The 15,750-nt window shown below is 51.4% G+C and overlaps 2 protein-coding genes across 8 annotated transcripts; one reads left to right on the top strand and one right to left on the bottom strand.

The window, feature by feature from the left end:
* Positions 1-46: 46 nt before the first annotated feature.
* On the top strand, positions 47-4,142 carry Rell2 (RELT like 2). 3 transcript variants are annotated; one of them, XM_027398051.2, is made up of 8 exons: positions 47-885; positions 1,300-1,539; positions 1,900-1,965; positions 2,061-2,127; positions 2,544-2,729; positions 2,980-3,355; positions 3,473-3,532; positions 3,736-4,142. In XM_027398051.2, exons 2-7 carry the CDS (start codon positions 1,356-1,358, stop codon positions 3,503-3,505), a joined length of 912 nt encoding a protein of 303 aa, XP_027253852.1. In that variant the 5' UTR covers positions 47-885; positions 1,300-1,355; the 3' UTR covers positions 3,506-3,532; positions 3,736-4,142. The 3 variants fall into 3 exon arrangements, with proteins under 3 accessions (XP_027253852.1, XP_027253854.1, XP_027253853.1); XM_027398053.2 differs by having other exon boundaries at positions 3,615-4,142; XM_027398052.2 differs by having other exon boundaries at positions 47-892.
* Positions 2,386-14,666, bottom strand: Fchsd1 (FCH and double SH3 domains 1). Of its 5 annotated transcripts, none has more exons than XM_035440170.1 (20): positions 14,580-14,666; positions 14,235-14,332; positions 13,642-13,687; positions 13,102-13,169; positions 12,651-12,807; positions 12,424-12,560; positions 12,251-12,314; positions 11,320-11,448; positions 10,777-10,899; positions 10,537-10,632; positions 9,605-9,724; positions 9,146-9,250; positions 8,848-9,009; positions 7,998-8,126; positions 7,832-7,915; positions 7,561-7,678; positions 7,207-7,427; positions 6,366-6,453; positions 4,769-4,824; positions 2,386-4,634 (listed from the first exon to the last, which is right to left on the bottom strand). In XM_035440170.1, exons 1-20 carry the CDS (start codon positions 14,598-14,600, stop codon positions 4,569-4,571), a joined length of 2,088 nt encoding a protein of 695 aa, XP_035296061.1. In that variant the 5' UTR covers positions 14,601-14,666; the 3' UTR covers positions 2,386-4,568. The 5 variants fall into 5 exon arrangements, 4 of the variants coding, with proteins under 4 accessions (XP_035296061.1, XP_027253850.1, XP_027253849.1 ...); XM_027398049.2 differs by having other exon boundaries at positions 12,651-12,792; XM_027398048.2 differs by having other exon boundaries at positions 12,651-12,786.
* Between the last annotated feature and the right edge of the window lie 1,084 nt (positions 14,667-15,750).

Genomic DNA, 15,750 nt, shown 5'->3' with positions numbered 1-15,750 from the left:
CCCAAGATCACATCCAGACCACGCCCCTAGTGGGAGTCCCGCCCCTTGTGGGAGCTCCGCCCCTTCCCTTGCTGTCCCGGTCCGGATTCTGAGGCTTGAGACTCCGTGCTTGGGCGGGACCCGCGGCGTTATTCATAGGACACAAGGGCCGTTTCTTTCTGGACGAGGGTCATATCCTCGGGAAACCGAGTCATTCTGTCCACCCACTAGCCCCAAACGGGTCTTGGGGCAGCGTTCCCTCTCTAGGAACCTCGGAAGGTCTGGGCATCCTGCCTCTCTCAGGTGTAGAAAGCCAGATTTTCCCAGGCGCTAGGAAGATTGCTGGCTTTCCACTCATCCGGGGAATGTGAGGGCAGGACCTGTGCCAGACATGAGGGCTAGACCAGTGGCCAGAGCCCCGCCTGACCTCCCGACCACCCACGAGGACCCAGACTCACGCCGCACATTCCTCCTGGGGGAGGGGGCGGCGCAGTCACGCGCACATCTCACTTGCGTTCACACACGCGTAAGGCTCACGCTCTCCGCCCCGCACACCTGTGCTCCGCCCCTTGGTCCCGGGCCCGTGACACGATAGGCATTTGGGAACCCAAGACAGTTTCAGAGGCGCTCCCCCATCTCCTCCATTTCCCGGGCAGGAGTGGTCCGGAGCCTGCCGCGGCTCCCAACCAACCGGTCCACATCTTCCGCCATCCTTCCCTCCCCCCGTCTGCCGCGGCACCGGTATCCGCAGCCACCAGCCCGGAGCCGGTGAGGCGGCATAGGGGGGAGGGGGAGGAAGCAAGGGATGAGCTCCGGGAGGGCGTCGGGGGCCCTGAGCCGGACGAGGACGCCCCTGGAACCGGGACCCGAGCCAGAACCGGAGCGGGAGACAGAACCAAACCACCGGTACCGGGTGGGCCAGGTGGCCAGGGTGGGAGGAACGAAAAAGAGGGGACCCAGGAATGCAAGGAGGGGAGGGGGCTGTACGAGGCCTGACTCAGGCCGGTGTAGAGGAGGTATCAACACTGACTCCAGCGTGTTTTCTGAGCTCGCTGTTTGAGAATTTCGTCCCACCTTGTGCTGCAGTGTCCTTGGAAGGGACGGGGGCGCGGGATGAGCTGTAAAAAATAGCGGTCTGGATGTCAGAAAAGTGGGGCTGGGTCGTGGCAGAGGGCTTTCGTAGATGCCATCTGGCCTCCAGCCTGTGGCGGTCTTGGCCGACCAGCACCCTCAGTCTGGACAGCTCCTAGGTTCGGTCGGGGGTGGGGCGGACCTCTTATTGCGGATCCTAAGATACCTTCCTACTCTGCGGGTACCCAGCTGCAGCCCACTAAACCCAGGAGGCGCCCTGGCCCGCGCTCGCCCCCCAGGGCCTCATGTCGGAACCACAGCCTGGCCTGGAGCCGCCCCAACATGGGCTGTACATGCTCTTCCTGCTTGTGCTGGTCTTCTTCCTCATGGGCCTTGTAGGCTTCATGATCTGCCACGTGCTCAAGAAGAAAGGTTACCGCTGCCGCACATCTAGGGGCTCAGAGCCTGATGATGCCCAGCTCCAGCCCCGTGAGTGAGGAGCCTAGAACCCTGATTAAAGCACCTTCCTCCCTTACCCTTCTCCCCAAACTTTTTTCTACCTCCCTGGCTGACAGACCCAGCCCAAATCCTGATGAAACCCAAAGACAGCTTATGGTGGTTTTTTGAGTCTGCATGTAAAGTGACACCACCCCGAAATCGAGGCTAGAGAAGGGGGTCCATTCATGGTAGCCCTGGGAGCCCATTTCTTCTACCTTTTCTGGCCCGATGCATGAAGGCACATAGGTAAAGGGATACTCTTTATAGCCATCACCCATGGGGCCATCAGGTCATATTCCCCCCAAAGCTGACTCATTTCCCACTTCCTTGCCAACCTCTTTAATCCTTCAGCTGAAGACGATGACGTGAATGAGGACACGGTAGAGAGGATTGTTCGCTGCATCATCCAAAATGAAGGTGGGTATAGGCCAAAAGCTTGCTCCTTCACAAACTGACTTTCTCTTGCCCTGTCCTCCACCTCTACTGACTCCTTCTTCTCCCTCTTCCATCAGCCAATGCTGAGGCCTTGAAGGAGATGCTAGGGGACAGTGAAGGAGAAGGGACAGTGCAGCTCTCCAGGTAGAAACAAGAGCCAGCATGACTTAGCTTACCTTTGAGTACCCTCTCCTCTAATACAGTCTTCCCAAGTACCATGGGAGTTGAAGGGGGAGGGGTGGACAAGGCTAGCTAACCTATGGAAGAAGTTTTGTAGAAACCCTTTATCCTTTATCTCCCATCTAGATACCATCCAGCCTAACAATCACCTCTGGTGTTGCTTTCTTTGGTTAAGCATTGCTCCCTTTAGTAAACAGGGTGGAAAGGAATTCACATGGCCACTCATGGCTTAACACTGAATTTACTAAAGACAAAAGGATGCTGGAACCTAGGGAAGGTGGGGTTTGGGGAGGCTTAAAGAGCCTATGGAGAGAACAGAAGGAAATGGCAGGAAGGGAAATGAAAATATCATTTCTGCTCCCTTTCTTCCTGTGCTCCAGTGTGGATGCCACCTCCAGCCTGCAGGACGGAGCCCCTTCCCATCATCACACAGTGCATCTTGGCTCTGCAGCTCCTTGTATTCACTGTAGCCGCAACAAGAGGCCCCCGCTTGTCCGTCAGGGTCGCTCTAAGGAAGGAAAAGGCCGCCCCAGGCCTGGAGAGACCACTGTATTCTCAGTGGGCAGGTGGGAATACAGTGGTTCAAGAAAATGGAGGCTAAGTTGGTCCCCAATAATCCTGTCCCCCAAAGGTGGGGCCCGATCTCTCCTCTGAATGACTGAGCAACTGCAGCAGGGGTCAAGCTGCATTAAGTGTCCCACAATCTCAGATGGCCCCCCTACCCCAGGCCAGAGAAGCTGCCATCAACCCCAGGGAGGGAGGTTTAGGTGACATTTGAGCTGTAGTGCTAAATTGCAATGTTCTCTTCCCATCCAGATTCCGAGTGACACACATTGAGAAACGCTATGGCCTACATGAACACCGTGATGGTTCCCCTACAGACAGAAGCTGGGGCTCTGGTGGGGGGCAGGAACCAGGGGCCAGTCAGGTGGCTGGAGGAGGGCAGCCTAGGACAGGGACAGCTGCTATTGAGAGGCTGCTCCCTGAGCCACCATCCTCCCAGGCTGTAGCCACCCACTCAGTGCAGAATGGAGGAATCAAGGATGATAGCCTAGTCCCTAGTACACTTGAGGCAACTCCTGGAACCTCTGCAGAACTGACCTTGGGCACTAGAGGAAGAGGCCCAAGCCCAGGGCTGCCTCGTCAAGAGGCAAATGGACAGCCAAACAAACTGGACACCTCAGGTCAGCAGGTATGAAGACATGGCCAGGGCTTCACTGGGCAGTGGTGGACTCATATTACTGTCCCTATGCTAGGCAACACTGATAATCCACCTCCTGCTCCCACTGAATACTTCCCCTTCTCTCAGGAGTCTCTACCACCAGAAGCAGGGGGTATGTGAGGCAAGTCTCCCTGAGCTCGAGACCAGGTAATCTCATCCTCTTACCCTCTACCTAAACTACCCAAGCCTATCAACTCCCTGAACCCTACAAGTTTAGTGTGTGTTACAGATTCCTTGCTGGCGGTGGGGAGTGGGCTTAGAGGTCCTGCAGGAGTAAGATACAATCTGGATAATAGGAGGATCAGAGCTTGAAGAGGAAGCAACACTGTTCCCCCCTCCTTTCTTCCAAGCCTCAGTCTTCACTGTGCTGATGGATTACCAGCAGGCATTGCCAGGGTATGGACAGCCATGAAGGCTCTCCCCTCCACTGGACAGCCTGCTCCTCAGTTGAGGGACCAGCTCTACTTCTATCTGGAGTGACATGGTCCCAGGCTGAGGGACCTCAGGAGGAGCGCCTCCCAACTCCCAACCCCTCATTCTTTTTCCTTTCCCTACCTGCCAACAGGTTGCCTGGCCTGCCTTCCCCAAAACCTCGCTCCACATGCAGGAGTGTGGCAGCTGGGACCAGGCCCTGCCCGTGGTGGGACCCTAAAGCAATAGCACCTTAGGCTCCCTGCCCTCTTGATGCAAGAGGCCCAGGCCCTAGCTTGGACTTCATGCCCTTTATTCACTGTCAATAAATCTGCTCAGACCATTACAGTTGCTTTGTATCCTGGCTCAAGCTCCTTCTGACTCCTAAGATCTGCTCCTCTCCTGGCTCCAGACCTCATAACCCCAGCATTCAGGGTGGGGCTGCCCACAGAGACAGGGTAAAGACAGAGATGAGACAGAGCCATACAAGGCTTTAAGGAATGGGTTCCAGCCCCAGAGATTTTGGGGTTATTTTACCACCCTAGATATGGGGTGATGGCAAAAAGTCAAAGGGATAGTTCCAGCCCAGAGATACAGGGGAACAATGGGGGAAAGGAGTGGGCTCAAATCCCAGAAATGGGAACAGGGTCAGTTTCTACCCCGGAGGTGAACATGGACATGAGAGAAGATTGCAGCTTTTGCCTATGTCGCTCCAGATCATTGAGGGGTTGGTTTCTGTCAGCATCACTGGGGGGTAGTGACCCCCTGGCCTTCACGTGAGAGGATCTAGATGGCCAGGATCCGGAGCTTTGGCTGGTGGGGGAGGTGGTGGACGCATCTGCAGGGGATATACAAAATTAGTGCTCCAGAGTCCTTGGGAATATCCCTGTCCATTCCCTCAGCCCAGCAAACTAAACAGGACCCATAGGAATGACCCTTCTGTACAGTCTTCTCCAAGGCAGAGGCCCTTACCGGCCTGAGTCGTGGCACCATCATGTCCAGGGGGCCTGGGCAGTCTAGGACTTTGTCTAGAAATATAAACCAGAAGTCAATTCTCAAGCTTTGCTGGGCTCCATGCTGCATCTCCAGCGCTTAGGATAGTGACACTTTATAAGTACTTGCTGACTTAGCAAAAATAAATAAATAAATAAATAAAAATAAATCACCAGCCTGAGCTATAAAATCCATTAGTCCATCCATCCTCAAATACTTAATGAACAACTGCTCTGGACAAACGACCAAAGAAAGGAGGTGAAGTACAATGTTCCCCTCAAAATGGCTATTGAGAATGCCATAGCGCTCTCTCTCTCTCTCTCTCTCTCTCTCTCTCTCTCTCTCTCTCTCACACACACACACACACACACACACACACACACACACACACACACGGGGGGGGGGGGGGGGAGAGGGAGGGAGAGACTGTCCAAGTACTACATCATTCAAAGTCAAGCAGGAGTGTTGGAGGAGATGACAGTGACTCTAGGATCAGGGACCACAACTTGGAGAAGGTAGACACACTAGAACATATTAGAAAAGCTCAGTATTTTATGGTGAAAAATAGGGGGCTGAGGACATAACTTAGGGGTAAATAGGCTTGCCTAGTATGAGCAAGATCCTAGTTTGGTCTCCAGCACCTCCAAATATATAGAGAGAAATTAATCCAAAGATGGGTATTATATTTCAGAGTTCAAGGACAGTAAGAGAAAAGGGTACATTTTTGGAAGAATGTAAGAATGCCGTGAGAAAAGACAACTAATTTTTAAAACAATAATGATCTAAAAGAGCCATGTTTACTGAATGCTAAGTACAATGTTGTATATTCTACTTTTTTTCTTGGTTTTTCGAGATGAGGGTTTCTCTGTGTAATAATGGCCTTGGCTGTCCTGGAACTCTCTTTGAAGACCAGGCTGGTCTTGAACTCACAGAGATCCGCCTGTCTCTGCTTCCAAGTGCTGGGATTAAAGGCCCCCCATTGCCCATCGATGTTGTATATTCTTAACAGACAACTTAGTTAACTCTTTTTTTCCTTATGTGTACAAGTGTTTTGCTTGCATGTATGTCTGTGTCAGAAGAGAGTGTCAGATCCCTTGGGACTAGAGTTATTGATGAATGTGAGCTCCCATGTGGGTATGAGGAATCAAACTTGAGTCCTCTGCAAGAGCAACAAGTGTTCTTAACCATTCGATAAACCAGTGCCTTTTCCTTCCTTCACTTTATAAAGAATGTAAAGCAAGCCAGGCTGGTGACTCATACTTCTAATCCCAACACATAGGAAAAGTTGGGGCAGGAGGAGTGCTAGTTCAAAGCCAGCCCTCTCTCCAAAGATTAAAGCATAACAACAGAAAACCTAGACCAAGGACCAGACAGGTTAAGCCTTCCACCTCAAGTCATACAACAGAAAGGAGCAGAGGAGTTTGAACCTGGCTCCAAATCCACGCTCTCCTCCCCACCAATGTGCCATGGGCCTTACTGCAAGGTGCACCAGGGGCACACAAGGGCAGGTAAGGCAGAGTCCAAGCTTCTTCCTTATCTTTGCTTATGCTCCAAGGCTCCAATTCTCCCTACTCACCTGCAGGCAGAGCAGGTGCCGAAGATCCTTCCAAGGCACAGGTGGGTGCAGGAGGAGAAAAACTGGGAGGAGAAGGGGATGGCAGCGTCTGGAGATAGGGTAAGCATACAGTCATTCCTGGTCTGTGGGAAGGCTAACAAGCATTTCCTCTCACCCCACTTTGTTTCTCTCCTATTTCTTCTCAATACCAAAGCAAAATGAGAGTTGTAACTGACACATATTTCAACAGTCAATGTGTACTGAATAGTTACTATGTGTCAGGTATTCTGCTAACATGGCACATACACAAACTTATTCAACCTTCATCACCACCCTGTGAGCCATGTATTTCGATGGCTGCTACAGCAGAAGTGAGATTCAGACTGAGCCATTCGTCAGAATCATGGTCAACTTAGTGGCAGAGTACTGGCTAGAACTGGTGTGTTCTGACTTTCCTATATGATCCCTGCTGTAGTCATGACAAGGCAACACAAATTCAAACACTTCTTGTGTACCATGGGGCTAAGGAGTTTACCTCTATCATCTCTAGTCATGTCAGTAAGCCTGCTAAAGCAGCTATTGTTGTTTCTATTGTACACGTGAAGAAGGCAGCTCAGTAACCACTCAATGTCATGCTATAGCAATTTGTATTCAGGCCTATCTGGCCCTAAAGTTCCCAAACTCCTATGAAGGGTGCCTTGGTTTCTCTTTTCTCTTCCCATCCAAAGCACACAGGAAGGCCAAAGCTACCATGGAGTCAAACCTGGGGAGGAAACAGGGCTTTAAGGTTAATATGGAGCATTGTTGAGGTGAAAGGGCCAAACCAGAGGTACTTGGGAAGTACAGGAGAAAAAAGCTTCACCTGTTCAGGGTCAGAGAGTTCAGGTGGCCCTGGGGGGGCAAGCAGTTCTTCTACCAGTAGGGATGGGAAGACTCCAACATGGCCCCCAAACTCTCCCCTCCAGAAGCCATCATCCACACCGTCTTGAGCCCTGGGCAGCAGGCGGATGAGTGCCCCTTCAGGGAAGCTTAGCTCCTCTTCACTCTGTCCAGTATAGCTGTACAGGGCACGGGCCAGGAATGCTACAGGAGCCCAGGAGAGAGTATGAAATAAGACAGTGGGTTGTGGTACAATAGTGCCAGCCACTCTACAACATCCAGTAAGCTGTATCTATCTATACTCATGGTCCCTGAGTCCATAACTTCCTTTTCTTACCTGTGGGCTCTGCTCCTGAGGGATTGTGGCTGCCATGGCTGCTCTCAGGAAGGGAGAGATCCGGGAAGTTGAGATATCGCTCAGGGACAAAGCCTGCCTCGCCATGCTGGTTCCGAGCCTGCTCACCGAGCAATGTGAACAGGTATCAGACTTGCTCAGGAGTCTATGACCTTGGCTTTTCTCCACTCAAGTTTCTGGCATTACCTGGATGAGGCCTTGGGAGCCACACACAAGTCCTCCCACTGCCCCCAACCCAGGGTCCCATACTCACCTTAACCCATTCATCAGCATCTCCTTCCTCTATGACCTCCAGCCACTCACCCTCTGTGATAGTCAGCTCATCCTCACGTCCTGCCTAAGCCCCACAAGGAAGGAGTCAAGATTTGCCCCACCCCCACCCCTGTTCACCCATCTGAAACTTCCATACCCATTCACACCTGGTAGCCAAACACCACATGTGCAGGGCAGGGGAGGGATCTGGTAGCCAGGGCTGGGGGGGCAGGCTCTTCAAAGAGCTCCCCAGCCTCCTCACATTCATCGAAGTCAGAAAGCTCAGCATCCTCAGTCTGGCAGGGGTAGAGGACAGACAAAGTCTCAAGTACTGCATGGATCTCCCACGCCCCCTCTTAGCTCTAAGGGACACTGGGAATCCTCCTTCAAGACAGTACCCCATAACTAATCACCCACCTTATCTCACAACCAAATAGGGCAGGATGATACTAAATAATAGTAATTACAATTAAGTGTAAGATACAAAATATCTTACATATATATTGTTTCATTTAAACTTCAGTATAACCCAGTGTTATTTTGCTATATTAACCTCACTTTACTTTTGGAAACTGAGGCTCCCAAAGGTTAAGTAATTTTCCAAGGTCACATGGCTATTAAGTGGAGTGGATGGCACTCAAGTAACTTCCAGACTGCTCCCAGAACTGTGGTGGGTTGGGGGGGGGGGGTTTCGAGAGAGGGCAGCCCTGGCTAACCTGGAACTCACTCTGTCGATCAGGCTGGCCTTAAACTCACACAGATCCGCCTGCCTCTTCCTCCCAAGTTCTGGGATTAAAGGCATATCATATACCAGTGTGCCCAGCAGAACCATGGTTCATAATCACCACATTACAAGTTTACTGAGGATTCTCCACATCAGAAACTATGCAGTATCATTTAAGCCTCACGGCAACCATCTGAATTAGATATTGTGATCCCCATATTAGAAGCTCTACCTCTAATAAGGCATTTCAGCCTTTCCCAGGTGTGCATCGTTAGGGACAAGGAAGAACTCACCGTGGGAGAGAGGTCCCTCTGGGACAGCCGAGCCTCACTAAGCCGTCTCTCCTGCTCCACCTCATCCTGGGCTTGGGTCATGGCGGGCTTCAGCCAGCGCTGCACATCTAGTCCAGCCTCCTGTAGCAGGGCCAGCCGGGCAGCCCCTTTCACCTGGCTCACCTGGTGTGAGAAGAAAGAGATAATATCCTGGCGAGCTGTGTCTACCCTCTGCTTCCCTCTTTTTCTCTACCATAATGTAGGTGGGTGCCTGAGGAGGCAGGATTTCAGTGGCTCTTGGACCAGGTCTGTGGCTCACCTGTGCCCGTCGGATGTTCTCCCTCACTTCCTGTAGCCGCTGTTCTAAGCCTGGGGCTTCTCGGTCTGGAGCCTGCTGACGCCTCTGCTCCAGTCGCTGCAGCACCTGGTGAGGATGGCAGAGGTGGATGGAGATGCTATGGCTTACTCTGAACCTGGCCCTTTGCTAGTTGCATCACTTGCATTGTGTCATCTATCTTCCCTATGAGGTAGGTATTATTATTGGCTCCATTTTTAGTGATGAGGAAACCAAAGTCCAGAGAGATGAAGTCATTCCTTAGCCAGGGCTAGAGAACTCACAAGCAATAGGGGAGAATACAAACCCTAGTCTGTCTAGTTCTGAAAGCTGTACTCTTAACTGCTGAATCATACCGCTGTGTTAAAATTTCTTTCCCTCCCTTCCAATGGTCTCCATTTCTCGGCTTTTCTTGCACCCCCGATACCTGTACCCCCCCCTCACCCTATGCCCATGATGCTGGATCTTGTAGTCCCGGGCAGCCCTACTAGTCCAGCGCTGAACCTCTTTCTCCAGGCCACTCTCTCCAGCCATGCCTTCTGCTCCCCGTTCCAGGGCAAACACCTGAAAAAGACAAAGAATACTTGAGAAAAAAAATTCTAGCCTTCTTGGGGCTGGAGAGATGGCTCAGTGGTTAAAAGTACTGACTATTTTTCCAGAGGTTCTGAGTTCAATTCCCGACAACCACATGGTGGCTCCCAACCACCTTGAGTAAGATCTGGTGCCCTCTGCTGGCATGCAGGCAGAAGATTTATACATAATAAGTAAATAAAATCTTAAAAAAAAAAAAGAATCCCATGCAGGTTTAAAAAAAAAATTCTAACCTTCTCATTAGTTCCTTTTCCTTTTTCATCTTTTAAAAATTCTCTTTTAGATTTATCTTATTTATTTTGTGTGTATGAATGCTTTGCCTGCATGTATGTCTGTCTGTACACATTTGTGCCTGGAGCCCGAGGAGGTGATGAGTCTCCAAGTGCATGCTGGGAATCAAACCCCGAGTCATTTGCAGGAACAAAGGGGACTCTTAACCACTGAGCCAACTCTCCAGCCCCTTCCTTCTTCATCTTGACCTCCAGTGTCAGGGACAAAGAGAACGGAGTGAATGCCTTTGCCTGTAGACACAAGTATGTACTCATGTAGACACAGGCCCAGGAATGGAATCAGAGTTGAGCTACAGAGGTGGAATGAGGAGAACAGGGACTGAACTTTGGTCTGAGGTTTGTTTGTGTTCAGATGGAGGTGAATGGGATTTTGAAACCCCCATCCAAGGCTAAACAGTCACCAGATCAATATTAGGATAAGGACAATGAGACAAGGGGTCTAAAACCATACTTATGTTTAGATTTGGCCTGTTTCCACAAGCAGGGTGATCTCACCTGATCGGTCCCTGCTGGTTGGAACTGCTGAGGTGGGGTGGGGGAAAAGACTCCAGGCCCCTGAAGAAACAGCTTCACATCTTGTTCCCAGTTTACCTACAGTTGGATGATGCACAGTCACTCACTTGCTAGCCACCCAACCCTGTTCCCAGAGTGAGCTGCACTGGGTGAGGGAGGGGCCGTATTTGAAGAAAAAGACATAAAACATCACTGGGGAGCACTCACACCTCCAGCCCTCACCTGAGAAGTTGCCTGCCCCCCATGGCGGGCGTGTTCCAGGGCCATCTCTGCAGCTTCCAGCTCCGCGTGGCTTAATAATGTGAGGGGGTCCCTCAAGTATTCTGACAGCTCACTTACCAGGACCTGGAGAGAACCCAAGGTACCATAATACATTAGGTACATAGAACCATTCTCCCAGGCCTCTAGTGCAGATTATCCATCCATGGATGGGGCATGGACATGAGGGATAGGAGACAAGGAATATGACATTACTTCCTCTAATCATAGTCCATCATGTTTAAACCACTGCATGGTTTAAGAACTTCCACACCCGTTCCCTTTGAACCTCATTAGTGTTCTGATGTGGGGAAACTGGGATTAACTCTGATGAGGAATGTAGAGTCAGATGTCTTGTATGACACAGCCATCAAGAATAAGAACCAGAACCCACACATGCATCTTCCATTCACACTAAGCACTAGCACTGGCCAGCCTGGGAAGAAGTAGGAAACAGGGATGGTGTCTGCATTCACTGAGGCAGGCGCAATCTGGAAGAGTACTGGCCTTGAGCAGGGCTGGCAGTTCCTCTTGGTAGTAGTGGGCAAGGTGAGCATTGGTGGCCACCAAATTTAGCAGGTACTCATTTCGGGCTGTTCTCAACTGCTGGGAATACTGGGCTGACTGGGCCGACAGCTAGGAAATGGAAAGAAGAGTCAACAGGTTGCCCTGAACCCTGGGAGTCCTTCCAAGGCCAACCTCAAACCCACAACCAGAATGGATCTTACATTACTGAGTGTTTACTGCATGCCTCACACTACACTAACACCTTCACATGTAACACTGGCTTAAAACCCTCTCATGGCATCTGCATGTATCTAAATACAAACCGTGCCTTACTATCGTTTACCTGATCTCACATGAGCGGCCCCTGAAACTCTCTGACCCTCTCCATGTGCACGTGTCTTGTTCTCTCAGACCTTTGAACCAAAGTGACTCTCTGTCCTCAGCTTCTGCCCTCACCATGCCCTCTCTTCAGAATGTTCCTCCCCCAAATCCCGGCATGGCCACCTCCTTGACACTACTCAGGCTTCCTGTTCAGCGAGGTCTCCCTTCTAAATCTCATCCAACTGTTACCCTTGATCATAGCACTTTTATTTACATCTTTATCTGATTATTCAATACTCTCATCTCAACCAGGCGGGGAGGATGGAACTCCATGAGTCCTGTTCTCACTGCATCCCCAGGGGTGGAATACTGCCTAGCATGTAGAGGTACTCAAAAAGCACATATAAAGAACAAAAAAGAAAGGTACTGTTTCCACTATACAGATGAAGAAAATGAGGCTCAGAGAAACTAAGGAGCCACATTACTGAGTGCTTACTATGTGCCTGGCAATGAACCACTGGGAAATTTGGAAGCCTAGGTTCCACCCACTCTTACTTCTATGTCACTGGACCCCAAACCACTAGGCAAGGTATGCCTTTGTCCTCCAAACCTTGGTACTCAGTTTCTGGAGGCTGGTCCGAGAGTGGAAGATCCCATGGTCACTTCGATTCAGTCTGTGCAGGCAAAATGTATTCAGGAGTCAGGCAGATGTGAAATTTTGATTCTACCCCATAGGCCTTGCATCACACTTTGTGTGTCCTACTGGGTCATCCAAGAGCCCACCTGGCCTGGACGTCAGCTGCCTTCTCCTGTGCCAAGGCCCATACTCGTTCTCGCTGCCCATAGAGTTTCCGACTTCGGCTCAGTTCCCGGACAGACTGTAGCACCTCAGCCTGTGCCTGCTGGAGACTCTCTGTCCCCTAGTGGCAAAGATACACAGAATCCTGACCAAAAGAAACCACGTCTAATCCTGAGCGGGAGGTTCCTTTACCCCATCCACTGAGACATACCTTCCTAAGCACCTGCTCCTTGGCACTCCTCCCAGTGCCCCCGGCTAGGTCACGGTATCTGTCAGACGCCTGGAGCCGGGTTTGGCCTCCAGCCACAGTGGCATCCAGTAGGCAGCGCCAGGCACCAAACACTGTCCTGCCCCTCCCCAGAGAAGGTCTGTGTTGAAGACAGAAACACTCCACCGGTTCATGAGACCCCCCCCCACCCCAACACCACAAGAGACAGAGTGCCCCCCCATCTAGGAACCCATCAATCGATCAGCCCATTAGCTCAGCCACAGGATCACTCCTGCCCTCCACCCCCACCCACAGTGTCCTTGCTGGGTCAGTTCCTCTGCCGCTGCTGTGTCAGCTCTACCTGCAGCTCCCGTGCCTTCCCCTGCTCATTAGGTCCTCATCTCCAGAGATCTCTGGGGCTGAGCTCCCCATCATTTCCAACTCTGCAACTCACCTGCTGTCGACCTCCCCACTCCGTTGCCCTTCTCTCTTCAGGAATGGCCCAGCCAGCTTCTGGAGTGCCTGGCGAGAAAACCACAAGTGCAGATCTTTTATGAAGACCCACCCCAAAAGGAGGAGAATCTGGAACCGGGGTCTATGATACATTCTTCGGCTATACAACCTATACATTCCCCAAATGCCTTGCATTCACTAATTCATTCAATCCTTATAACCATATGTGGAGTTTGGGTATTATTATTACTATTCCCATTTTACAGAGAAAAAAAGTTGAGGCCAAAAATACCAAATAACTTGCCCAAGATCGCACAGCTAAGTAAGTAGTAGAGCAGGGTTTTGACACAAATCTAGCAGATTCTAAATATTTGTTCTTTTTAAAAAAATTTATAAAATCATCTTATTCCAATTAACTCACAAATAAAAGCATCACACAGTTAGGTTATTTGTCTTGACCACAATAAGGTGGGGGTGGGGCACTGCTGCCTGTGTCAAGGAAGCTAGAACAAGAGGGAAGGTTCAGACAGGAGTCCCATACCTGGCCATACTCTCGTTCAATGGCCGCCCTCTGCTTGCTGTAGGATCTGTGGAGGTTGAGAGTAGAACGGGGGGTTACTGTTTGCTGCTGTTCTCCCACACTCAATTCTCCCCTCAACTTGAGCGGGTGGAAGAGGGAACCAGCCCAGAGGGTGACTACATCCAGAGGGAATAGGTCTGAACGATGAGAGTCCTTGAGATCACCTCCGGCAGCTGCAACACAGGTCAGCCTCACCTTATTGCTCAGAGCCCCAGCAGGATCCTCCCACCCCTGTAGGACCATCTGTGGGCCTGGAGGTGAGAGAACCGACAGGGTTTGGTGTCCGCCAGACTTACAACAGGTCTGGGAGAGGGAGGGGACTGTGCTCTAAGCTTGATTGTGGGGGTGAGGAGAGTGGTGTGGGGTTTGAGGAAGGGGCTCTCTGTTTATGAATATAGAGCCCCAGCATCTGAAGAGGCAGGCCTAAGATGAGGGCCATAAAAGAATAGGCCAGAAAGATCATCCTGACAACGCCCAACCCTGACAGACTGAGGAAGGAGTGGTGCTAGCTCCTGTGAAGATGGTGTATGTGAAGGTGAGGGGTCTGGAGCTACCTGATGTCCTCCAGCAGATCCGCCTCTCTCTGTTGCCGGGTCTGAAGGATGCTCAGCTGCTCCAAGAAGCGAAGTTTCACCTCCTGGGCTGGCTTCACCTGTAAGATTATAAGAGATTAAGATCCCCAGCCTTGTACCCCATTCCGGCGTGGGGACCTACAAAACACCTCACAGGGAGCGGTGAGGGGGCGGGGCCCGAGAGAGGCTGGGCTGTTTCCTCGGTTTCTTCTGTGTTGGGCTTTGACCTCCTTGCCACTCCCTGTGTTCCACCCTGAGCCCAGTGCCCATAGGCTCCCTCCGATCCCCAAGACCTCCAGGCATTCCCCTTTCCCGGGCAAATCTCACTTTTCGGGGCGGCGGCTGCATCTCGGATCCAGCAAAGGCTGCCAGACACTCCACTCCGGAACTCGAGGAGGCCCCGCCCACGGCAAGGCCCCGCCCCAGAGTTGGCCCGCCCCGCCCACGCTCGTCAAGCTGCGCGCCGGGCGCGGAAGCACACAGGGGCAGCAGAGGAACTGAACCTGTTACTGCTACAAATACCCCGGAAGGCTCCCGGCCGCGGGACGGACGCAGCGTGCGCCTGGCGGGAGGGAGAACCTCGGGCTTCTGAGTCGAGACGCCTGGCTTCTATTTCTAGTATAGCCACTGATTCAGCCTGTAATTATTTCTGGTCATTTATTTACATATGCATATCACCAGTCCCGATACTAAGTGCAGAAGACCAGGTGACTAGGGAAACTGAGTCACTGGACACCTGAGCGAAGATGCCTCTGACAAAGGGAAACACCTTTTCCTAATCCCTGCAGAACTGGAAATGCTAGCGTGAGAGGGGTAAGAAATATGCCTGGAGCCCGCAGAAACCAGTCCAGAGGAAAAGACGGGTACATCCTGGGCTCCAGTAGGCCCTACTGGTATCAGTGAAGGGGTGTGTGGCCTGGAAAGCCTCTGTCATCATTTTGGGTCTTTGTGCCCCAATTTACGAATTTTAGAGTGGTGCGTGCGTGCGTGCGTGTGTGTGTGTGTGTGTGTGTGTGTGTGTGTGTGTACACATGTGTGCCGGCATAGGTCAGCGAACAGGGTCTCCATTGTTTTTCTGCTGTGTATGCCAGAGTAGCCAGTTTACAAACTGCGGAGGATTCCACTAGCCCTGGAATTTCAGGCGCTGGCACTACAGTAAGTCCAGCTTTTTTATGGTGCTAGGAATTTGAACTCAAGTCAACACACTTACATAGCAAGTGCCTTTATCCCCTGATCCATCTCCCTAGCCCCTCAGTGTGCTTTAAATTTATTTTGTCCTACAACCCTTCCATCAGTAAGATACAAGTTGTATTGCTGAACACACACGGGGGTGGAGTGGGCGTGGCATTCCTAGTGATCTGTTTCCCTCAAATTCCAAGACCACCACTCCACTCGGATACTTAATTATCAGTTTCCAGGGTTAACATCCAGTCTTCTTACTTCCAGCTTCTTCCCACAACCCACTGTTCCTACAGTGGTCAGTGACTGAAAAGAGAGC

Source organism: Cricetulus griseus, chromosome 2 (genome assembly GCF_003668045.3).
Source record: "Cricetulus griseus strain 17A/GY chromosome 2, alternate assembly CriGri-PICRH-1.0, whole genome shotgun sequence".
Classification (NCBI taxonomy): Eukaryota; Metazoa; Chordata; class Mammalia; order Rodentia; family Cricetidae; genus Cricetulus; species Cricetulus griseus.
This window is presented reverse-complemented; position numbering and strand designations above follow the sequence as displayed.

Bases quoted from the DNA above. Each gene is read 5' to 3' on its own strand.
- Rell2 (XM_027398051.2), top strand. From the start codon at position 1,356: ATGTCGGAACCACAGCCTGGCCTGGAGCCGCCCCAACATGGGCTGTAC. The intron at 1,540-1,899 runs GTGAGTGAGGAG...TTAATCCTTCAG, and splicing joins TGATGCCCAGCTCCAGCCCC to CTGAAGACGATGACGTGAAT. The intron at 2,730-2,979 runs GTGGGAATACAG...CTTCCCATCCAG, and splicing joins ACTGTATTCTCAGTGGGCAG to ATTCCGAGTGACACACATTG.
- Fchsd1 (XM_035440170.1), bottom strand. From the start codon at position 14,600: ATGCAGCCGCCGCCCCGAAAA. The intron at 13,170-13,641 runs GTATGGGACTCC...TTTTCTCGCCAG, and splicing joins TTGAACGAGAGTATGGCCAG to GCACTCCAGAAGCTGGCTGG. The intron at 7,428-7,560 runs GTAAGAAAAGGA...GGGCTCCTGTAG, and splicing joins CTCAGGAGCAGAGCCCACAG to CATTCCTGGCCCGTGCCCTG.